This window comes from Neomonachus schauinslandi, chromosome 5 (assembly GCF_002201575.2).
Source record: "Neomonachus schauinslandi chromosome 5, ASM220157v2, whole genome shotgun sequence".
Classification (NCBI taxonomy): Eukaryota; Metazoa; Chordata; class Mammalia; order Carnivora; family Phocidae; genus Neomonachus; species Neomonachus schauinslandi.
The window spans coordinates 158,018,438-158,042,505 of record NC_058407.1 but is presented as its reverse complement, the minus strand read 5'-3'; the positions used below and the strand labels follow the sequence as shown (position 1 = coordinate 158,042,505).

At 53.9% G+C, this 24,068-nt stretch overlaps 1 protein-coding gene across 1 annotated transcript in view; it reads right to left on the bottom strand.

The window, feature by feature from the left end:
• Nucleotides 1-765: 765 nt before the first annotated feature.
• Nucleotides 766-24,068, bottom strand: part of KDM8 (lysine demethylase 8) — a 24,455-nt gene continuing 1,152 nt past the window's right edge. The window contains exons 2-8 of the mRNA XM_021700543.1: nucleotides 13,176-13,688; nucleotides 11,134-11,300; nucleotides 9,910-10,042; nucleotides 7,541-7,585; nucleotides 2,398-2,547; nucleotides 1,494-1,586; nucleotides 766-1,406 (exon numbers count right to left, since the gene is read on the bottom strand). Coding sequence (XP_021556218.1) covers nucleotides 1,242-1,406; nucleotides 1,494-1,586; nucleotides 2,398-2,547; nucleotides 7,541-7,585; nucleotides 9,910-10,042; nucleotides 11,134-11,300; nucleotides 13,176-13,667 — 1,245 coding nt within the window. The 5' untranslated portion in view covers nucleotides 13,668-13,688 and the 3' untranslated portion in view covers nucleotides 766-1,241. The remainder of the gene's footprint in view (nucleotides 1,407-1,493; nucleotides 1,587-2,397; nucleotides 2,548-7,540; nucleotides 7,586-9,909; nucleotides 10,043-11,133; nucleotides 11,301-13,175; nucleotides 13,689-24,068) is intronic.

Below are 24,068 nucleotides of genomic sequence, written 5' to 3'. Positions count from 1 at the left end.
AATAGCGCCAGATGGGGGACAAGCAGTCTCCGCAGAGAGCCCTCATCTCGCTCCCAAGTAGCTGGCCTTTGCCTCTGCCCTGCGTGCCCCCACTGCGCCCCCGCCTCACTCCGCCTCAGCCCCCCTGCCTCCCCGCCGGCTTCATGCATATACTGATGGCCTCCCTGCCCCAAACTCGGGGCCCCAAGCCCTGCGTGATCAAGCTCAAAGGCCCTGGCCCGCCTGCAGAGGAGGCGAGCGGCTAGGGTTCCAGCTGCCCACCGACGCTTCCCCACTCCTGCTCTCGCTTACCCAAGGGTCCACGTGCTAGCCAGGCCCCGGCTGCTGGAGCTGCACCTCGTTGGTTCCCGGCCCGCCAGAGTCTTCCCTGGGGCCTCGGAGCCTGTGGGCCCTGGCACTGCGGGGACATGGAGCTGACGTGCAGGGCCACCTGCTCCCCTGGGCAGAAGGCTCTCTCTGCAAGGGGGGAATGAATGAGACTGAGGGGCAGGAGGGGGCTTCTGGGCACCGCTGAGGGTGGTTTCATGGTGCGGGGACTGGCTGCTGGGAGGGGGCACAGTTGAAAATGCAGCCTAGGAGATGGCCATGGCCGCCCGTCAGGCCGTGCGTGCATAATGACAACAGAAACCTCCCCAGACTCCCCGCTGCCGGCAGGGCTGGGCTGAGCAAGCCGAGAGGGACCGTCGCCCGTGGCCAGCGCCTCCTCCAGAGTCTGCGGGTTGGGGCTGTCCTGTCAGGCCAGTCATGACAAACAAGTCGGTGGCAATCACAGTAATTATTAAGATCAGACAGCAGCTAATGCTCGTGGACCTGCGGGGCTCTGTCCGCGCACTGCCTCTTAAACTCTCCGTGGTGGGTGCTCGAGCTGCCCTGCTTTCCCCATGGAGACACACACACAGTGAGGTATCCGTCCCACCTCTCCCACAGCAAGTAAGCCAAGAGGCCAGGTATGAATCCAGGCAGCCGACCTCAGAGCCCACCCCTAACGCCGTGCACACTGCCGGTCCGTGTCCCCAGCACCTCAGGCCTCACGATGCCCGGGGTCTCCAGGCGGGGTGTCGGCCGGGGACGTCCTCCTGGGGTCTGGCCCACCTGCCTCTGCTGCACGCACCTGGCCCGGAGCATGCGCCTTGCTGCACCCTCGCCCCGTGTCCGGCCAGCGCCCAGCCTGGTCTCCAGCGAAGGCTCCGGCACAGGCCGGGTGTGGAGCAGGGGACGCGTCTCGGACCCTCGCACCCTGGCTACGACCACCAGAAGCTGACGGAGAAGCTCAAGTCCAGAGCCCGCACGTAATGCCAGTACTGAACCGGGATAAACAGGATCTCTCCGGGAGACAGGACGCAGGACAGGAACGGGGCCTCAGCAAACTTGGGGAACTTCTCCAGGTCGGGATTCTCCACGTCAACCTGAAGAAAACCCGAGCGGTCACCTGCCTGGTCTCCAGGGATGGGTGGGAGAATCTGCAGCGTCACGCGGGGTCCCCGAGCACCCACCTGGCTCGTGTTATGAAGAAGGTGCGTCTCGTGCACATATAAAGCCTCTGACTCCTGTGGGGAATACAGCCGGATGTACTTCCTGCCGAGCACCTGGGAAGACGATGACTCGTCACTCAGCTGCTGCCCCCAGCGCCACGGCTGCCCCCCGCGGACCGCAGGTCCCTGAACCCACCAGCCTCCCACACCTCTCTGTGCCTTTCCACATGCTGTTCCCTGCGCCCAGACTGCCCCATCCCTGCCACGCCCGTTCCAGGCCAGGCATAGGTTTAGCCTCCAAATATATTATGGATCAGTAACTAGAGAGGCTAGCCAAGTGGCCCAAGGTCACCAGGCTGAATAGTGACAGGGCTGGCATTCACACCAAGTAGTGGCTCCGGGGCCCAGCTCTCAGCCCCTCTAGTGCCTCTGCTGGAAGAACGTTCTCATCTGTTAAACCTCTGCCTGCAAAAAATAAGGTGGTTCCACAACAGGTGCCCCTCCCCTTGCAATAAGCACACCCGCTCCCTGTCTGGGTCAGGGTCTCAGGACACACCATCCAGTGGCCAGGAAGCCGTGCCTCGTCTGGGGAGAGGTGCTGGCAGGGGGAAACCGGCCTGGTTCTGATGGAAGGGGGGCGGCGGGGGAAGGCAGAGGACATGCAGTGTGAAGGCACTCGCTGCGTCCCGAGACGGCCCTGCTCTGCCCAAGTGACGCGGCCACCATCCCGGGGGCTGCTGGTCCCGGAACCACACCTGGAACCAGCCTCTGCCGGAGGGAGGGCCCCAGAGGGGCCTGGTACCGTCTCTCTGATTTCATTTTTGTCCACACCCCTCTCTCTGGTGTTTAAACACGGGTAACGTGGCCAGGCGGCGCGGGGCCGGGCTGGGGAGGCACAAGGCCGACGCTCTGGAGCAACTCCCACCTGGACCAGAAAGTTCTGCTGAGGGTCCTGATGAAGGGGGGACACGGTTCCTTGGGGACCAAACCAGGCATTAATGGTGATCTCTTCCTCCTCCCCGTCGCCCAGGCAGCAGTAGTCCGGGATGCCGATGTCCTGCTTCAGCTCCGGGATCTGTGGGGTCAGAGCACAGGTGGGAGGCCGAGCCCCGGCCGGGGACGCACCAGCCCCAAAGTCAACGGACCATCTCACAGGACGGCCAAACACACACTGCCTTTTTACAGTGTGATCTCTCCCGGAGAGACCCTGTTTATCCCGGTTCAGTAAACTACGTCTGCGTTTTACTGTGGGGGAATTGAAAAACCAACTGAAGAAATTAATATATAGGGACACCTGGGTGGCTTAGTCGGTTGAGCGTCCGACTCTTGATTTCGCCTCAGGCTGTGATCTCATGAGATCGGGCCCCATGTTGGGCTCTGTGCTCAGCACGGAGTCTGCTTGTCCCTCTCCTTCTGCCCCTCCCACTATGCAAGCTCTCTCTCTCAAGTAAATAAATACATAAAATTTTTTTTAAAAAGAAAGAAAAAATAAATATATAATCATTAGGAAAGAGTTACATATAATTTTATTTCCAGATTTGTTTCCCTGTCATGTGCATTTTATCTTCGTTTCCTTTTTGAAAACCTGACAGCACTGCTTTGCACTTAAAAATACACGAGCTCGCAATGTTCTGCAGAATGCCACGTTTTTGAAAATCAAATCAAAGAAAAAAACCGAAAGAAAATGGGGTTGGGTACTTATCAAATCTCTGGAAAGGGAGATTCCCCAAAATGGACTAAGGAGAAAGCAGTCACCGTGCATACATTTTAAATACGTTCATGAGTCCAAAGGCCAATAAAGGGAGAAACTTTGGCACTGTGGTACCCAAGGGTTAAACATAATAAGGATCCCGGTACAGAAGCTACATGAATAATCAAAGGGCAAAAACCAGACACTATGTAGAAATGAGTTCGATACAAGGGAGGTGCTGTTGGCTCCCCGCCCCGGCTGCCATCCCTGACCCGCCGACAAGAGGTGCTTTCAGACAGCAAGCATGGTGTCCCCTCTGGAGTTTGCTTCTAGCCCTGCGTCCTCCCCGCTCCCTGGCTGGGCCTTCAGAGGGCCCCGCTGGGGCTGCACCCTGCAGAAGGGCCCCAGCACCCCCGCTCAAGGCTGGTGAGGGGACTGGACACCCCGGGGAGGGGGCCGCGGGCCCGCTTCCCTGGATGTATCCCCGGCCGGGCCTTCTGAAGGCCCATCAGACGCCGGTTCTCTCCCACGGAGGCCAGGCCTCCATGGCCCCCGCAGCCCCAAGCCTCGAAGACTGCCTGCTGCCGGGGCAGGTGGCTCGGCGGCTCGGGGAAATTCCACAGAAACCGACGCCTGGTCCCTAATGGGTGGCGGTGGGGGGCACCCCTCGGCTGCTTTCCTCAGGTATCTTGAGAGGGACGTCTCCCTGCTCTGAAGGGGCAGCTGCAGGCAGGCTTTCGCCATCTTTCAGTCATAGCTGCTCCAAGTTCAGGGTGCTGGCCAAGAAGCCACTGATGGATCCTTGGGAATGGCTGGAATGTTCTCCCTGCAGGGACCTCAGGCTGTTCTGTCTCAAACAGCCTGTGCAGAAGTAGAGAAATGCGGCTGTGTCCACTGCTCTGGGCTAACGTACAAGTTCCCAGTCTGGGGTCCCCTGTCCTGTCGGCCCGTGGGGTGGCCGGTGGGGTGGGGGGTGGCAGGAGATGCCAAAGAACTCTGGGAACCTCCTGCTTCTCCATCACCACGAGGCTCGGTCACACACAGCTGCTTCCTGCTGGGACGCTCGGAAGCTGATTGGTCCCTGATGACATCATCAGGGTTTCTGGACTGTGTGACTGGTTGGTCAAATGGTGAGAGCCACTGGCCACTGGCCACTGGCCATGGATTCAGAGACCACCCCCCCCAAGAGAAGGAATGCTCCCATCATGTGACCGATAATTAAAGGGAGGCCTAGTGTGGTGGCCACAATCTCCCACAACATGGGGCCCCTGGGAGAAAAGTCAGTAAGAGGTTTTTGGGCAAGAGGTTTCAGGTGGGAGCCACTGAGCTTCGTGGAGGCAGAGAAGGCCCCACAAAGCAGTGCGGGGGCCTGCCAGGTGGCACTCTGGGCAGCAGAGGTGAAAACACACCTCTGGGGACCCGAGAGAAAGATCCAGGTGGCCCTCCAAAAGGCAAAATGTCTTCAAGGTCTTGGTTCGTCTTAAAAACAATTGGGCACTTTGCCTTCTGCTTCTCAAACTGCTTCCTCTTGTTCTAGTAAAATAAAAAATGGCTGCCCTAGGACAGGGAGGCGAGTTTACCTGTGGCTTCACAGGGCCCACGGGAGGTGTGACCAAGTTCAGGGGACAGGCTGGTCACTTGGGATGGCACAGTAGGGGCCTGCTCGCTAGACTCCCCCTTTCCTTCGGAGAGGGCAGGAGGCAGGATCTAAAGTCCTAATTCGGGAGGCCTGGGAAAGAGAGCGCAGCCCACCCAGCCCCCACCCACTCCGGCCCCTTTAATTTTGGGTGCGCAGGCTCCTGGGGGCTGGGACAGCCCCAACTGGACCTGGGTCCCCTGTCAGGACGGGCAGTGAGAGTAGCCCCAGCCCAGGGGCAGACCCGGCAGACGTTGGCTGTGGTTCGGGCCCTGACTGACCCAGATCTCCCCCTTCGGGGCATGACTCCCCATCCCCGCCCAGGCCAGGTGCTGCCCTGCCCGGGCATTCCTGCTGGGCCCCACCACAGTGTCTGTAGCCTGGCCGAGACACCAGCGAAGTCCCTCCTGGAACCCTCGGCTCCACTGACCGGGCGCTTGGGTCTCAAGTCTAGAGTTTTCCTTGACTGCTCCCTTTCCCTCGGCCTCGCCCAGCCACCTGTGTGCAGGTGCTGGCAGCTGGCACCAGGCTGGAAGCTGTCCGCTTCCCCGGGCATCAGCTCCCCCTGGACTACGGCAGCAGCCTCCTGGGGGTCTCCCCGCTGCCCCACCCGCCCACCTTCCATTCCCCTCCAGGACTGGGCCTCGGCCATCTGAGAAGGCCCCCAACCCTCCCACGCGGCCCCAGGCATGGAAAAGACCATCCTTCCTCTTCCAGCCCCACCTGCTTCTTCCCCGCCCCCCCAACCCCAGGTACTCGGCTCCAGCCCCGCTCAAGGGGCAAGTCCGCTCCTGCTGCCCCCCCTTGCTGGCATGCCCCCCTCTTGTCTCCTTTTAGACAAAAGAAGAAAGTTAAGGATTGGCATCAAATATGGCTCTTACACTAGACAACTAGCTTAGACCCAGAACGTATACAGAGGACTCCTAACACTCAAAAGACAAACGACCCAATAAAAAAAATGGGCAAAACATCCGCCCCATGGCTGGAGGCTGCTCATCTTCGAGGTCGCCACTGAAGTCTCACCTCCTGGAGACGCCTTCCCTGCCCCTGGGCTCCCCAGAGCCACCGCCACAAGGCTGCCTCTGTTCTTCTCCTGGGGGCGCTCGTCACCAGCTGATGTACTTGGATTTCAGGTCCACTGGGACGGGAGGGGCGGCTCTTCCTTACCCTGTCCCCCCCAGGGCTGGACCCAGAGCAGGGTGCAGAGGGGCTCACGAGGAAGCCCAGGCCCGGGGCAGCATTTCAGCCCCCCGCTCCCAGAACAGAGTGAAGTGAGTGGGGGGACAGGGCAGGGGGTGGACAGAAGGAAACTGTTCAGTGACCTCCCTGGGATAAGCTGTCAGGTTGTTTCAGCCTAACCAGATGGCTCTGAAAACTCGGAAGGCAATCGGGTTCCACTTCACTTTGTTCCCTTGTTGTGTCTACATTTAAAAATAAAGTCTATTTTTTCTCATGATGATGAGCATACGGGCTCGTTCTAGATGCTTTGCAAATTGCAGAGAACAGGAAAAACTGCACACCATGTGACCACGCACAAGCGCTGTTCATCTTCTGGGGCACCTCCTGTCCTCACCAGAGCGGAGCTCCCTCTGTCCACGGCGCATCCTCGCTTTCACTTCCCCGCAGCCAGGCAGCCCCCGGGGTCCCACCAGCGCGTCGTGACCCCCTCCTCACCGTGTGCTCGGGGCGCCGGGTGACAGGTGCACGGGACACGCGCTGCCGGGGTGGGGGCTAGGAGCCATCCAGCATTTCTGTCAGCTCCCGGGGCGCTGGTGGGGCCACCCTGTCATGCTCCCTTCTTAGGGCTGACCGGTGACAGTGACGGAGAAAGCCGGAGCAGGACTTTTGCCCTGCCCCCACCCCAGGCTCTCCTGATGGATCTCCCCGGAATACCTCCTCTTACTGGGATCCTCCTGCTCAGAAACCTCCCAGGGCTCCCTGCTGCCTTGCAGATAAATCCGAGTTCTTGGTCTGACCTTCAAGGCTCGCCCAGTTGGGGCCCAGCCTCCCTCTTTGCCTTCTCGCTCTGCTCTTCTGAACACATCTCCCAGGCAGGTGGATGCACCCAGCACAGGGGGCCCGCTCCAGAGTGCACCCCTGAGCCTCAGTGCACGAGGTGCCTCTCCCTGCAATGTCCTCCTGCCTCCGGCCTGGCTGGACCCCGCTCCTCCTCTCAGCCTCAGCCTGAGACCCCCTTCGCCTTCAGCCTTCAAGCAGTCTGTCCTGAGGGTCTTCAGTCTGGCCAACCAGGGCTGGGGACCCAGAGGAACTGAATCCGGCCCCTGCCAGGAGCACACAGGCCCAGCTGGGGGGAGACGGCCTCGTGAGCTGACAGCTGAGATGGGCTAAGGACGGTGCCGGGAACCCCCCTGGAAAACCCACGGTCAAGGACAGCAGGGACCTGCTCTTTCCGGGTCGGGTCAGAGCCTGCCGCCCTCACTCGGCTCCCCAGGACCCATTCCTCTACGTCCGACCACAACTGCTTCCACTTCGCTGGGGCCACCTCCTTCCGATGCCGTGGCCTCCTCACCCCCCCACCCCAGGCTTGGGGCCCTGAGGTCGGCACGCCCAGTCTCCCGCTCGCCACCTACTGCCCGCTGGTGAGGGGGACACGGGCGCCACCCCCGTGGGTGGCCCAAGAGGCTGCTAGAGCCTTTCCAGCCCTCTGCGGCTCAGAGCCCAGGAAGGGAGGTGGGAGAAGGTGGCAGGGTCAAGGACAGAGGAGCGTGGTCTCAGACTTACCTGGTCAAAGAGCTGGTGCTGCGCGAGGTACCCGACGTCCCTCGACTGATCCGCGGAAGGAAAACCGGAAGCGACACAGAAAAAGCCTGGTTAGCCGTAAGGAGCACCCTCCAGGCGCTGTTCCGCTCGCTCTTGGCACCGGGTGCGCCCCAGCCATGGGCAGCCAGCTGGCAAGTGCGTCCCGTCCCCCTTGGGCCCCTCTGTGCCCCAGGGGCGAACATCGGCGATGCTCTCCCTCTTGCGGGCAGCTCTGGGCCCCAGGGAGACTCAGGATCTGGGGCCGCCTCTGTAGGGATGCCCCAGGCTCAGTTTCCCCCCATGAAAATGAAGAGGCTGTACACCCATGAGGATTTCTTTTATAAATAAAAATGGAATGGTATCATATGTATTACTTGTAAATCTTTGTTTCATTTAATGACAACCTCATGAGTATCTCCTCAGGTGAGTACGTACAGATCTGCCTCATTTTTTTTTTTTTGACGGATACATGTTTTATAGGCAGGACACCCCGTGAATTCAATCACCCCCTGCTGGTGGACAGTCAGGTTATTTAGCCAGTGTTTCCATAAACAGCCTAATATTCTGGTCCTTATATTTATGTCCTCCCAAAAACAGAACAACTGAGTCAAGGAGTGTGTGCATTTTAAATTCTAATAGCTTCTGCCAGCTTATTTTCCCAAAATTAACCATGTACTGACTTCCCAGCACAACTGTGAGCACCCATTTCCTGCATCCCGGCTGCACTCCCCAGAGATGATCATCTTGTGAACATCTCTGCCATCAGACGGATGGAAAGATCGGTGCCTTACAAACTGGGCTCCACAAGGCTCCAGGCCTTCCTGGGAGGTGGCGCAGGCTCTGGAAGGGCCGCTGGGGGTGGAACACACGGGAGGCTGGCTGCCAGTGCCCCCACCATAGCCAGAGCCCCGCCGGCCTGGGTCTCCCAGGCTCTGCTGATGAACTCATTGACCGTCACGAGTGTCTGCGACCAGTCCTCGTCCGTGTACCTGGAACCGACTTCCACCGGGACAGTTCGGCAGCCGGCAATGTCTTGGATATACTCCAAACTATTATGTTGAAGGAGATGGAGGCTTCTCTCTAGAATCCCTCAAGACTTTCTCTGCTTCCAGCCCTCTCCCTCACTCCCTTCTCTTCCTGATGACTCAAAAAGTCACAACAAGCCAGACCTGGGGTTCTGTGGTGGGCAGGGCTGAATCTGTGTGATCTCTGCTGTCACGGGGATTCTGGCCCAAAGATGCTAACTCAGGTTAGCCGGCCGCTGACCATGCTGTGCTCAGAGCTTTCCGTGGTTTACTCTTCTGTGTTTCAAACTATCAGCCAGCATGGTCACCCCCCAGGCCCTTGGACTGCAGCAGACCCAGATGAAACCAAATCAGAACTTTCCAGGGGCTGGGCCTGGGCCTGCCTTGGGTGTGAGTTGCTAGGAAGTGTGTGGAACAATCGCAGACCACGGATTTGAAATTCCCCGACCTCCCTCGGGAAGGGCTCTGCTCTCCAGGCCAGGAAGACGGCCGGGACTGCCGAGGCTGGGTGGACGTCCCCTCCCTGTAAGGGTCCATGCGCCACGTGCGGGCTTCCCTTCTGAGCCCAGAGGAACTGTTCGGGCCTCAGGAAGGGGAAGCCACCCCCGGCCCTTACTGTGAATAATCTGACACGAGAATACAGCACTGCTGCTTTTGGAAACCGTCTGGCGGTTCCTCAAAACGGTCAAACATTTTGTGACCCGGCGATTCGGCATCTCGTATATACCTGAGAAGAACGAAAACATACGTCCACACAGAGAAACCTGGACGGGAACGTTCCCAGTGGCGCTTTTCACACCAGCCAGTGTAGACCACCTGACCGGCCATCAGTTGACGATAAACAAAATGTGGGGTGTCCACACCCCGGGATATTACCCAGCCACAGCAGGGAACCCCGAGAGTGTGGTGCCGATAGCAGCTGGACACAGAAGGCCACAGACTGTCCAATTCCGTTTCTACGCCAAGTCCAGAACTGGGAAATCCATGGAAACATAGAGCAGATTAGGGGTTGTCTATAGCAGAAGAGGAAGTGACTGCTCATGGCTACGGCATTTCTTGGGGAGTGATGAGAATGTTCTGGAATTAGATAGTGGGGATGGGTGCAAAATCTTACAAAGACACTAAAAAAAAAAAAAAAAAAACCACCGAATTATACCAAAAAAAAAAAAAAAAGACCTGAAATGAGTCAGCGTTCCACATGCCCTGCAGCTGGCCTTCCTCACTCTGGCCCCCCTACCAGCCCCTCCAAATCCTCGTCCTGCAGCTCCCAGATGTGCCCCGAGCTCCCACCGTAAACGCTGCGGGGGAGGAGGCACGACGACATACCTCACTCCTGACGTATCTGCTGATGAACTCATTGACCGTCATGAGCGTCTGCGACCAGTCCTCGTCCGTGTACCTGGAACCGACTTCCACCGGGACAGTTCGGCAGCCGGCAATGTCTTGGATATACTCCAAACTAGAAGACAGATACGTATGGTCACCACTGTCGCTTTGGCTAAGACCTGCCGGGCACTCGGCCACACTGGCCTCTGGTCTCCACACAGCCCCATGGGGCGAGAGACTGCTGTTACCCCCTCTTCACTGGCGGGGGGCACTCGGGCACCGACACGTGGGGGTGACGAGCCCACTGACACCACGTGGCTTTGCAGAGAGATCCGGGGAGGCTGGTTCGCCAAGCTTCTTGCTGGGTGGTTCTATCGCCCTGCTGGCCGAAAGCCTCCCAGTTCTCTCTCCGCTCACCTTGTCTCTGAGCTCAGAGACCTCCGAGCAAACAGCAGACGGCACGGCGGGGGCGCTGGCTTCTGAGCTCGGGCGGCCTGGCCCTGCCCGTGACCGGCCGGGGACCTCTGCCCACTGGTAAGCTAGGGTGATGACGATACCTGTCCCACGGGATGGGAACGGGGAGGACAGAGAGAGAAAACACAGCACAGGCTGATCGTGGCGGCTGGCCCATAGTAAGACCCGTAATGAATGTTTGCGGGACGATGGCCCCAGCGGCCGGTACTCTTCACGGCCTTGGTGGGAACCACTCCGTCCACAACCCATGGGAGACAGGGGAGCCGATCCATCGTCCTCAGAGACCCCTGCTCCTTTCCACAGCTTCGGCATGCCGGCCACCACCCAGTGGCCCAACCTGCTGTCACCACCACGAATCGGAGCAGATGGGAGGAGGGAACAAGCCCAGGAGCCCTGCCTGGGGGGGGGGGGCCGTGTCTCGGATTCGTTCTTCTGCTCTTAGGCCTCAGGGCCCCTGGGAAGGTCCAGGGGACACCTCAGATCGTGCAAAATGGCTTTAACAGACTTCACGCCGCACGAGGCGAGCACTCACTAGAACCGGCTTAGAGCAGTGAGCTGTGGAAGTACGGACCTTTCCATCTCTGCCACGAACTTGGCGCACTGCGCCTGTAATCCCCGGTTAACCCCGAGCGATCCACGCAGGGACGGTCGGGATGTGCATGCGAGGCTGCATTTCCTTGGGACGAAGGGAGACGGAATCGGGGAGTCCCCGGGTGGGGGCTGGGGGCTGGATCGGGCAGAGCCACCCACCTCCACTTCGTCATGCACGGCCACTGGTCTGCCACGCCTTCCAGGATCACAGGCCTCCCGGGAACCAGAAACTGCTTCCTGAAATGCTGGAGGGATGGACAGCGAAGCCGGGGGACCGGTCTCTCCAATGCCACATCCGGAACCGAAACATGGTCGTCCCTCGCTTTCTGTTTAAAAATCAAAGCGCCGAGAAGTGACCATCTGAGGCGCTGGGCTGGGCGTCTGTGTCCCCGCAGGCTAGCTTACTCCGTTACTGATGACAGCGCCATACGTGTTAGCACTGTCCCTGCATCCCCCTCCTCCTCTTCATTCTGGCGACACCCAGACTTTTTTCTTTACCAGTTCAAGGGTCTGTTCAATTATAAAAGGAACGTACAGACAGAAACTCCGCAAGAGAGGAAAAGTCACCACCCCAAACGCCATCTGGTGTCAAAGGACCCTGTCCCATGACCACGTGTTCCTGGCCCAGCTTCTGACGCCCAGCAGGGACGTGAGGGATGGGCAGCCCAGCTAAAGCAGGTCACAGCCCCGACAAGGTCGTGGGAGCCCCTGCGCCAGGACTTCCTCAACCACCTGTCAGCCAAGTGACCTGAGCCAGTCACTCCCTCGGGCCTCAGTTTGCTCACCTGTCACGTTACTGGGAGAGACCTCCCACGTAGAGTGCCCAGGATCACCGGTGGGTGGGGGTCTGCTCCCTCTGTCCCCACGGGCCGGGTGCAAGGCCTCCCACTTGCCTGTTCTTGGCCTGTATACCCTCTGCTTTGGTTGTCACACCTGCCCTCATCAGAGGCCTCCCTGACCACCCTGTGTGAGCGAAGCTGCCTCCCCCGCTCTTCACAGCCTTGGCGGGAACCACTCTGTCCACGACCCACGGGAGACAGGGGAGCCTCACTGCGCGAGAGAAGACGTTCTTCTACAGCCTCCTAGAACCCAGGCTCCAGGAGAACGGGCCCTTCTGTATCGTACCCTCAGCACCTGGCACATCTGGACCACCGCCTGGGCTCCAGAGAGCCACCGAGCAAACCCCCCTTATAGGCACGGGAATGGGGACATGGAGGGGCCCAGGCCCTTGGCCGACTCCGGCAGGCCGACTCCAGAGTGTGAGCTCTCCCCCCTCAGCTACACACACTGCCCGACGCCGCCCACGCCGGGAGCACCACCTGGGGTGCGGGGCCACCTCCACGTTCCCTTGGCGCAGACCTGGCGTGGGAAAGAGAAGTGCAACCCCTGGGTCGAAGGGCACAGGCATGTCTGCCCTGCCCCGTGAGGGTCAACCCACACGCCATGCCCATGGCCCCCTGGCGTCCTCGGCGGCACCGGGTATCACAGGAAACCTCCTCTGAGGATTTCACGGCCAACAATGGCTGCTTCCCCGTTCCTGCCTTTTTTCTTTTTAAACCACAGGTGAGATGCAGCATTTTCCCACGTGCTCGTGTCACAGACCTATTTCCTCCCAGCGACCAGACATGCCCAAAGGTGTCGCGGCTGAGGGCTGCACGCCAGCGCTGGGGCCTGACTCCCTGTCTGCTGCCGCCCTCAGCTCTGCGCAGTGTGCTTCACGCCCCCAAGTACCAGGAACCCCCCAAGCCAGGACCTCAAGGGCGGGACCGACCAGCCACGGGACCAGGAGGCCCCTGGAGGTAGCAGCTCGCCCCAACTCCGCAGCACCGGGGGCGAGGCAGCCCGGAAAGTGGGTGACGCTTCAGCCAGCTGACCAAGAACAGGCCGGAAAGAGCAGGCCACAGCTGCCCACGGCTCTGACCCACACGAGCCCTTCGAGCTGCCGCTCTCGGCGCCACAGAGCCTCCACCCTCCCTCTCTCCTGAAAGGGCACTGCTTTTGCCGAAAGTGTGTGTGTGTGGGGGAAACTGAGAAAACAGACCGGGCCGTTCCATTTCTGAATCCGCCGAGATGCTATTTTCCGCCAGAGGTCAGCACGCTGTGAGGCCTCACCCCTGGGGACAGCTGACTCCTCCCTTCTAGAAAAAACTGAGCTGTGGGCGGCATGTGAGGTGTGGCAGGCGACAATCCCACCTAGATACCTTCATGCTGGGTTGCTCCTGGGCCGGGCCTGGGCCGGGCCTCTTTCCCGAGGGGAGGTGTGCCTGGAGGACGGCGGCGACTTTAATGAGGATGTCCCCATGGATGGCTGCCCCCATCAGCAGGCCCATGTCACAGGCCTTCAGGGCTGCGGCCACTGCGGGGGCATCCCCAGGCTCCTCGAACAGACACACGGCCTTCAGGAGGCAGCCGAAGGCGTAGACACGGCGCCAGTCCTTGTGGACGTCCTGCCACGGGCCCGTGTTGAGTTTCTCCCAGGAGTAGTCCAGGATGGCCTCGCTGGCCTGCAGACACTCCCTCCGGCAGCCCCCGCAGAACAGCTCAGCGGCCTCCCACAGGAGCTGCACCACGCTGCGCTCTACCTTCTCCCCGAGCTCCGGCACCAGCTCCTCCTTCGTGTGGGGCAGGAGCACCCGGAGGGTCTCCCGGAGGGCGCCGGCTCCTGCCAGGGGCTCTCGGTGGTCTTCGGCCATCGGGCCCTCTGCCAGCCTAGCCTGATAAAGGTGGTGGGGGAAGAAAGAACAGTTAGAGCAAAACACCATGTTGCACACCTAAATACGCACATTTGTAGATTTTCATAAAATCAAACTGGGGCCAGGGGGAGCTAGATCTGTGATGACATCCAGTGGCCAAAATGTCAACCACTGAGAGTTTAAAAAATATATATTAAAACTCAACCTATGGAACGGGAGAAGATATTTTCAAATGACATGTCCAAAAAGGGTTAGGATCCAAAATCTATAAAGAACTGACACAACTCAACACTCAAAAAACAAATAACCCAATTCAAAAATGGGCAGAAGACATGAACAGTCATTTCTCTAAAAGAAGACATCCAAATGGCCAGCAGACACATGAAAAGATGCTCAATATCTCTCATCATCAGGGAAATGCAAATCGAAACTACAATGAGATTTTACCTCAACCTGTCAGAATGGTTAAGATCAACAACACAAGAAACAACAAGTGTGGGCGAGGATGAGGAGAAAGGGGAACGCTCGTCCATTCCCATGGTGGTGGGAATGCAAACTTGTACAGCCACCCTGGAAAAAGAGTATGGAGGTTCCTCAAAAAATTACAAACAGAACTACCCTACAACCTAGTAATCATACTCCTGGGTATCTACCCCCCAAAATACAAAAACACTAATTCAAAGGAATACATGCATCCCTATGTTTATTGCAGCATTATTTACAACAGGTGAACTATGGAAGCAGCCCACATGTCCATCGATTGATGAATGGATAAAGATGTGATGTGATGTGTGTGTGTGTGTGTGTGGCGGGGGGGACAGAATATTACTCAACCATAAAAAATGAAATCTTGCCATTTGCAATGATGTGGATGGAGCTAGAGAGTATAATGCTAAGTGAAAAAAGTCAGAGAAAGACAATTATCATATGATCTCACTCATGTGATATTTAAGAAACAAAGCAAACAAAGGAAGAGAGAGAGAGAAAAACCAAGGAGCAGACTTTTAACTAAAAAGAACAAACTGATGGTTACCAGAGGGGAGTGGAGGGAGGGATGGGTGAAATATGTGATGGGGATTAAGGAGTGTACCTATCATGATGAAAAAAATAAAATAATTAAAAAATTAAAAAGTGATAAAATATAAAAGTAAAAACTATATAAAGTTATTTTCCAAAGACAGAGACCACACAGACTTCCTCCCTTCCAGGTTCCCACAGTTTCTCACATGTGTCCTTTCTGACGGCATCTCATGGGTCATGATTCTACAGTGACCTTCTTCGGCTGGGCATAAACTCTGCGGGTGAGGCCCTCATCTGTCTGGGGTCACTGCTACATTGGGGGCCTGGCACAGGACCAGGCTCGCCATGGGCACCGGATAAATGTTTGCTCAGAGAGGAACATGTACTGTCCTTGTCTGGAATGCCTCTGACACCCTGCCTCTCTGGCAAACTCCTATCCAACCTTCAAGGCCCACCCTCAATGATCCTCTGTGGGAAGGCTGCCAGGACCCTCAGACAGCATTTTGTGTTGGAATAGCTCTTGACTTTCTTTAACCAGCTCTTGTCCCAAATGTATTCCGAGTACCGGCCTACATGTCTGTCTCTCTGATGCTAGCTGGGGAGCTTCTCCAGGGCAAGAACAGGTCTCATTTCTCTACATTTCCCTGGAGTCTGGCTCACATCAGGCACTCAATGAAGGCTCCTGAAGGAATGAAATCTTAGCTTTGCAGGAAGAAACCTGGAAATACATAAAACCTACAGAGAAAGGACAAACATCATAGTTGGTGCTTTGGTGACATTATATATGGATGGAGGGCCGGTCGTAATGCAGAGGTACTAATACGTGAATAGATTCTAGTGGGTTCGTAATTGCCTGCAATTGATTACTCACCCATGCTGCTCTGTGCGAGGTGTACTAACAGCTGTTATATCCCCTATCTCATTGGATGCCAAGAAATAGGGACCTTCGTGCTTTTTGCAGACTGCTCTAGGGCCCAGCAGACTCCTTCTGTAGAGGGCCAGACAGTCCACATTTTGGGCCTGGCAGGCGGGACAGTCACCGCTATTACTGTTCTGCCAATGCAGCGTGTCCGGTATGTAAACAAATGGGCATGGCCACGTTCCAATAAAACTTTATTGACAAAAACATGCCCTTGCTTCAAGCTCCCCAAAATCCAGTTCATCTTCTTCCTGGGCACACAGACTACATTTCCAGGTTTTCCTTGCAATGAGACGTGACCATGCCACCAAGTGGTAGCTAATGTGAATGTGTGACAGAGCCACTTCCAGGTCTGGCCCACACTCACCTCCTAGAGGATTTTTCATGCTTTCCCTACCCACTGGCTGGAAGTGAAGGGACTCTGAGGCCCTAAGGAATGACAGAGCCACAGAAGCCACCCAACCAGGCATATATACCCATGCTGGAATGCCTCATGAGCCAAAAATAACTTGTATTGTGATTAACTGGACTGGAGACGGCTCTTTGTTGTCTCCCACTGGCTGTTTCCGGACCAGACTGTTCTTGCTAGGGCCCCACAGTGATCGTCCCTGATTCCTAGATCACAGAGCCACTTTTCTTCTTGTTCTTTTCCAAGTCCAGCTTTCTAGCTTTCCATTCGTTCTGTGGCCCCACCAGCCCTCCAAGAAACGTCTTCTTCCTTATGTCAACCAGGGTTGGCTTCTTTGGTTAACAGTCGGAGAACCCTACTTGGCACACAGAAGTCACGGTCACCCAACATCCCCCGGTGGATGGTGAAGGCAAGAATGAAGACTTGCCTGTGATGAAGCTGCATCAGGTGCCTCACTCCCGATGAGGGGGAGAAAGCCCCAGTTCCTCAATGGTCCCTGCCTCCTGTTATTAACACCCTTATCCAACTCCCTCCTCCCGAGCATGGGCAGGACCTATCATTGAGTGAGTAGACAGAATAATGGCCTTTGCAAATGCCATTAGGAATAAGGACCTTGGGGTGCCTGGGTGGCTCAGTCGTTAAGTGTCTGCCTTTGGCTCAGGTCATGATCCCAGGGTCCTGGGATTGAGTCCCGCATCAGGCTCCCTGCTCAGCGGAAAGCCTGCTTCTCCCTCTCCCACTCCCCGGGCTTGTGTCCCTGCTCTCGCTATCTCTCTCTCTGTCAAATAAATAAATAAAATCTTAAAAAAAAAAAAAAAAAAGGAATAAGGACCTTGAGATGGGAAGACCATCCTGGATCATGTGGGTGGGCCCAACTTAGTACAGGAGTCCTTGAAGGAATCTTTCCTGGGTAAGTCAGCGTCAGAGGGAGAGGTGATTGCAGAAGGGTCAGAGAGATGCAGTGTTGCTGGCTTTGAAGATGGGTGGGGGGGAGGTCACAAATCAAGGGATGTGGAAGCCTCTAGAAGCTGGACAGGCAAGGAAATGGATTTTCCCCCGGAGCTTCCAAAAAGGAATGCTGCCCTGTCGAGACCTTGATTTTAGCCCTGTCAGTCCCATGTTGAACTTCTAACCTAGAGAACTGTAAGCCACCAAGTCTGCAGTAATTTGTCATAGCAGCAATAGAAAACCATTATGACTTGCTTCAACCAACAGGTGTGCAAGTTTGATACATGTGGTTTTTTCCTTTTTTTCCTTTTGGCCTAAGATGGCAAAGGTGATGGGATGCCCCTTGATCAGGATACAGGAGATTGTAACTTCTGCGGCTAGCAGACTCTCCCAACTGCCTTCCTGGCTTGCGTGCACTGATGAAGCAAGTGGCCATGTTGGAGAGGTCCACATGGCAAACAGATGATGGGGCTTAGAGCCAACAGCAAGCTAGGAACTGAGGCCCTCGGTCCAACAGCCTCCAGGAACTGAATTGTTCCAACAACCACAGGGGTTAGATCCTTGTTCAGTTGAGACTTTGGATAAGAACTTCATCCTGCCTGACACCATAATCAGAGCCTTGTGAGATCCTGATGCACAGGACCCGTCTTTTTTTTTTTTTTAATGTTATGTTACTCACCATACATTACATCATTAGTTTTTGATGTAGTGTTCCATGATTCATTGTTTGCGTGTAACACCCAGTACTCCATTCAATACGTGCCCTCTTTAATACCCCATTACCAGGCTAACCCATCCTCCCACCCCCCTCCCCTCTAGAACCCTCAGTTTGTTTTTCAGAGTCCGTCTTCTCTCATGGTTCATCCCCCCCTCCGATTTCCCCCCCTTCTTTCTTCCCCCCCCGCTTTCTTCTTCTTCTTTTTTTTTTTTTAACATATAATGTATTGTTTCAGAGGTACAGATCTGTGATTCAACAGTCTTACACAATTCACAGCGCTCACCATAGCACATACCCTCCCCAATGTCTATCGCCCAGCCGCCCCATCCCTCCCATGCCCCCTACTCCAGCAACTCTGTTTCCTGAGATTAAGAATTCCTCATATCAGTGAGGTAATATGATACATGTCTTTCTCTGATTGACTTATTTTGCTCAGCATAACACTCTTCAGTTCCATGCACGTCATTGCAAATGGCAAGATTTCTTTCCTTTTGGTGGCTGCATAATATTCCATTGTATATATATACCACCTCTTCTTTATTCATTCATCTGTTGATGGACATCTTGGCTCTTTCCACAGTTTGGCTATTGTGGACATTGCTGCTATAAACATCGGGGTGCACATACCACTTTGGATCCCTACATTTGTATCTTTGGGGTAAATACCCAGTAGTGCAATTGCTGGATCGTATGGTAGCTCTATTTTCAACTTTTTAAAGAACCTCCACACTGTTTTCCAGTGTGGCTGCACCAGCTTGCATTCCCACCAACAGTGTAGGAGGGTTCCCCTTTCTCCACATCCCCGCCAACATCTGTCGTTTCCTGGCTTGTTAATTTTAGCCATTCTGACTGGTGTGAGGTGATATCTCATTGAGGTTTTGACTTGGATTTCCCTGATGCCGAGCAATGTTGAGCACTTTTTCATGTGTCTGTTGGCCGTTTGGATGTCTTCTTTGGAAAAATGTCTGTTCATGTCTTCTGCCCATTTCTTGATTGGATCATTTGTTCTTTGGGTGTTGAGTTTAAGAAGTTCTTTATAGATTTTGGATGCTAGCCCTTTATCTGTTATGTCATTTGCAAATATCTTCTCCCGTTCGGTAGGTTGTCTTTTGGTTTTGTTGACTGTTTCTTTTGCTGTGCAAAAGCTTTTTATCTTGATGAGGTCTCAATAGTTCATTTTTGCCCTTGCTTCCCTTGCCTTTGGCGATGTTTCTAGGAAGAAGTTGCTTCGGCTGAGGTCAAAGAGGTTGCTGCCGCACAGGACCCATCTAAGCCACACCCAGACTCTTGACCCAAAGAAACTAATAAATACATGTTGTTTTAAGCAACTAAGTTTATGGTGATCTGTTGTACAGCAGTAGATAACTAATAAACACCCCTATCTGGATTTCCCTGACACTCTGGGACTCAACTGTAACTCACCCAACAGAACAGGAAGAAAAAACATGGCTTCCTTTAGCACCAATGTGTATGAAGAAGTCAGCAGTAGATAGGGAAGTGAAGACATATGAATGCTAGAGGTATGGTCCCTAAAGGTAGGCTGGACAGCCCCATCCCTACCTCTGGGCTCCATGTTAGCTCATTTCTCCCCAACTCATGAGTAACAGCAAGTAGAATACTGACAGTATTGCATGATTACCTCGCCAACTCTCATAATGACCCTGTGACACCAAGAACATACTGGGGTATTTACTGTAAGCCAGGTATGCTCCAGGGGCTTTTTAATTCTTACAGAAACTCTAAGAAAGTATCATCATCCTCATTTCACAGGTAAGGAAGCTAAAGCAGAGAAGTTAAATGACTTGTCCAAAGCACTCGGCTGGGAAGAGGTGATCGAGAGATTTAAAACTCAGGCTGTCTGGCCCCCACTTCCATGATCTTACAAGTGAAGGAACGGAGCCACACCATCTCCAGCCAGCCCATGATGAAGCTGGGAGTCTGGGTTGCTTAACTCAAGAAAAATCTGTAAAGGAGGAGTTATTATTTCCACTTAACAGATGAGAAAATCCCATCACTTCACAGAAGGAAAGGACCCATCTTTCTTGTGTGTCATTATGTTTGAAGTACCTCTTCCTGGGTGTGTCCCCAAGTTACAGCAATAACATAGAGTTGTTCTCAGTCCTGCCGTCTTTCCACAGTTCCCTCACCTTTCCTCTCCCTCTCCTTTGATTTGTACCTCTCGGGGCCGTTAAGTGGATAGGGAAGTATATGATCATTCTCCCCACAACCCCATCCTCTTTGGCTGATGAAGAAACTAAAGTCCAGGGAAAAATGAAGTGACTTTCCTATGTGCTGTGTCAATGTTCCATGTTTTATGTAGATTACCTAATATATTCCTCCTAATCCCATGATGTGTGGTTTTACAGATATGAACAAAGATTTGGGAGATTAAGCAACTTGTCCAAAACTACACAGTACGTGGTAGTGTCTACGCAGAACACTCTTCAGCTTCGGGGGTGAGGACTGAACCCGTTTTTGGACCTTTGTCTCCTAGCTTGGTCCTTGGTGCACAAGGGGTATCCCTCCCAGCTGGCCCTCCAGTGAATGATGGGACTGAGAGCCTCGAGGGGCCTGACCCTCGCCTGCCAGGATGATTTCTAGCTCTAGCCTCCTAGAAAATTTGTAAATGTCTTGTGTTGGCCTAATGAACAGCCTTCTTGGGAGGGCTTCACAGTCCAACCTTCCAGCATGGCCATATCTACTACCCACCCACAAAAATGCATGTGAGCCCATCAGCTGGCCTCCCTCGGTGGCTCCATGGCCCGTCCCCCTCAGAGTGACTCATGTGTCTTATGAAGCAACCTCGAGAAGTCTCGGGTATCCAAAAGACCTCAGAGGCTTCATATCCTGGCTTCTCACAAAGGTCTATAAAAAAGCCTCCCCGCAGACCACCTCTTTGCCTTACTATAAAAATGGCTTCTACTGGAGCCTTATGTACCAGCTTCGTAAACTGGTCTCTTAGTGGCCTTAAAAAATGGCTTCCCAGACGATTTTAAAGGGGCCATCAACTGGTTCCCTGGGATGCAGATTACAGACTTTGCAAACTGACCTCACCAAACAGCCCTTCATAGAGCTCACGAAGGCCCTTACAAAGCAAACCTCTACAGGTGGCCTCGTGGGCTGCTTCACAAACTGGCTTCCCAAGGCGGTCTTGTGTTTGGTCTCCATAAACCAGCCTCCTCAGGCAGCCTATGTGTGGCTTTGCAAGCCGGCTTTGGAGAGGGCCACTATAGATGGCCATGTGAAATAGCCTTCTGGGAGAGGGCCTGCACAAAATAGTCTCTTCTTAGCCACCTAAAGTAGCTTTAGTAACTAATTTCTAGTCCAGAGTTTCTCAGTGAATGGCCTTACAAAAAGGTCTTCAGAGATACTTATGTTAACACTATATGACAAAGTCTTCCAGAGGAGGACGTTTCAGGATAGCTCTGAGTTTGTTTTCAAAATGATTTTTCAAATTGACTCGTATTAGCCTCTTGAACGGCCTCCTGAAGGGCTTCACGATTGATCTTAAAACAGTAGCCTCCCTGGCACCTGGCTGGCTCAGTCAGTGGAGTGTGGGACTCTTGAGCTCGGGGTTGTGAGTCTGAGCCCCACGTTGCATGTAGAGATTACTTAAAAATCTTAAAAAAACAAAAACAAACCCAAAACCACTGGCCTCCCAGAAGACCTTATGTTGGCAGCATGAAGCAACTATGCATGGGGAGGTGGCAGGATGGTCATTATCTGAGTAATCTTAATCTTACGGCTTCTCAGAACCTTTGCCTTTTTTTTTTTTTTTCCAAAGATTTTATTTATTTATTTGAGACAGAGAGAATGAGACAGAGAGCATGAGAGGGAGGAGGGTCAGAGGGAGAAGCAGACTCCCTGCCGAGCAGGGAGCCCGATGCGGGACTCGATCCCGGGACTCCAGGATCATGACCTGAGCTGAAGGCAGTCGCTTAACCAACTGAGCCACCCAGGCGCCCCAGAACCTTTGCCTTTTAAACGGTTGCCGTATCAGACAGCTTTTGGGGGAGGAGCCACATCCTACTACGTGAAACAGTCTTCTAAAGGACTAATGAACGGTTTCAAAAACAGGCTTGCCTACACACTGGGCCCTTGTCTGGGGGCCAGATGAAACCCAGGCTCTGTCTTATTTTACAAACCAATCTATCTCCCATGGTGTCTTCAGAACACCAGGAATCAGGATATGTTCTACCAACCAACCCTCCCGTTAGCTCCTGTTACCATGGAACGTGGCCTCAAGGGAGAAAGGGCCTTCGCTGGCTGGGTCAAACACCTTCTTGCTGACTGTATGAAACGATCTTCCAGAGCAGGTGGCCTCACGTGGGCTGTAAGCAGTGGCCTGCACACCCAGCCCTTCGATCTGGCCCTCCACTGAATGTGAGCTATAAGCTCCATGAAACCCCTAAGTGGCCTCAAGTCCTGGCTTTACAAATCAGCCTTCTAGCATCCCCCATGTACTGGTCTGACGGAAAAGGCTTCTTGATAATTGTATTAAACAGTTTCCCAGAGGAAGGCATCAGCCAGAGTAGCCTTGTGGCCTGGCTTTATTGACTGGCTTCCTAGAGCTGCTCACTGAATTGCCTTTTATAAAAGGTTATGCTAAACAGCTTTCCAGAAGAGGGAGTCAAAAATAAACTGTGTGAAAGTCTTTCAGAGTGGTGGTGTAGACTGGTCTTCAAATTGGCCTCCCAGAGTTCCACATACGAGGAAAGGGCATAAGCAGAGGTGATATAAACAGCCTTCTGGTGGTCAGGTGTAGGAAAGTGAACTATAGGGTATTTCTGACAAACCAGGATGCTATCTATATATAGGACCCACTCCCCCTTTTTTTGGCTTGGTATAAAATTTTTCTCTTGTAAAATTTTTTATTCTCATCATTTTCTCCAATGTTGTTTTTCATTGTTGGAACTTTCATTTCTGCAAGTAGGAATTTCATTTTACACAAGCTGAGTACTGGGAGTGCTCTTAGTAACTTTCTTTTGTATATATATAAATTTCAGTGTTTAATGTATCTAATATTTAGGACTGGACAAGTCAGAAATTAGGGTTATTCCAAGCCAACTGAGACCTATGGTCACCCTAATTATGAAAAAGCCTGAGGGGCCCTATATCATCACATTACAGTCAGTCTCCTAGAACTCCACAGGTATCAGCCTAGAGACTTGTTGCTGGTCATAGAAGGCTTTTTTTGAAGGAAGTGAGGGTTCAGGTGTCAGGTACAGGAAGAGCGGGGTGCTCTTGAGTCCTGACTTTGTAAACTGACCTTTCAGAGCACCACATGTACTGGTTTCGTGACATGAGACAGCTTTCAGGGGAAGGTAAGGTACAGATTGCATAAAATAGCTTCTCATCTTGCAATCTCATTTTGCAAGACTGCAATTTGCAATCTTGCAAAACAGATTGCAAGAATGGCTTCTCTTATAAAAGGCCTTTTTGTTGATGCACGAAAGGATATTCTTGGCATGGGGGTCACATAAAGGTTGTAAGAACTAACCTCTCGGAGTGCCTTTTGTTTGGGCTTTGTAAATCAACCTAATGCGAACTTCATGAAAGGGTTCTTGTTGGTTGTATTAAACAGAGGAGCCAAGTATAGGCTACATACGACAGCCAGCATGGACTCTGGTTCCGACTTCCTAAATTCACCATCCAGATAGAGCACATTATTTAAGTAAGCTGGTCTTTCGTTAGTGAACAGCCCAAGTGGCTTCTGTTGGTTACAAAAGAAAGCCTCCCAAGGAAGCCACCATTGTCATCCCAGAATTCTCTTTAATTATCTTTAAAAACCTAAAGCAGCTCCCAGAGTAGTCTTTAAATTGGTTGGGAGAAATGGCTTCTTGGACAATCTCACCGGGATTCACAGAGAGTATCAGGTGGGCCTTCTGAAAGCGGCCCCTGCCAGGAGCCCCACAAAGGTCTCAGGCTGACCCGAAACAACAGCCCCGAGGGCGGCATGCTGGTCATGAGAAGCCTCCCACCGGTGCCTTCCAGAATAGAAGCCTCTATCAGGCTTTCTGGGAACAGGCTACCGAGTTAGTTTTGAAATCTCTCCCATTTTTTTTTTTTTAAGATTTTATTTATTTATTCATGAGAGACAGAGAGAGAGAGAGACAGGCAGAGGGAGAAGCAGGCTCCCAAGGAGCAGAGAGCCCGATGCGGGACTCGATCCCAGGACTCTGGGATCATGACCTGAGCCGAAGGCAGACGCTTAGCCATCTGCCCAGAAATCTCTCCCATTTTTAAAAAAGATTTTATTTATTTGACAGAGACACTGCGAGAGAGGGAACACAAGCAGGGGGAGTGGGAGAGGGAGCAGCAGGGCGGAGCTGGAAGCCCCATGCGGGACTCCATCCCAGGACCCTGGGATCATGACCTGAGCCGAAG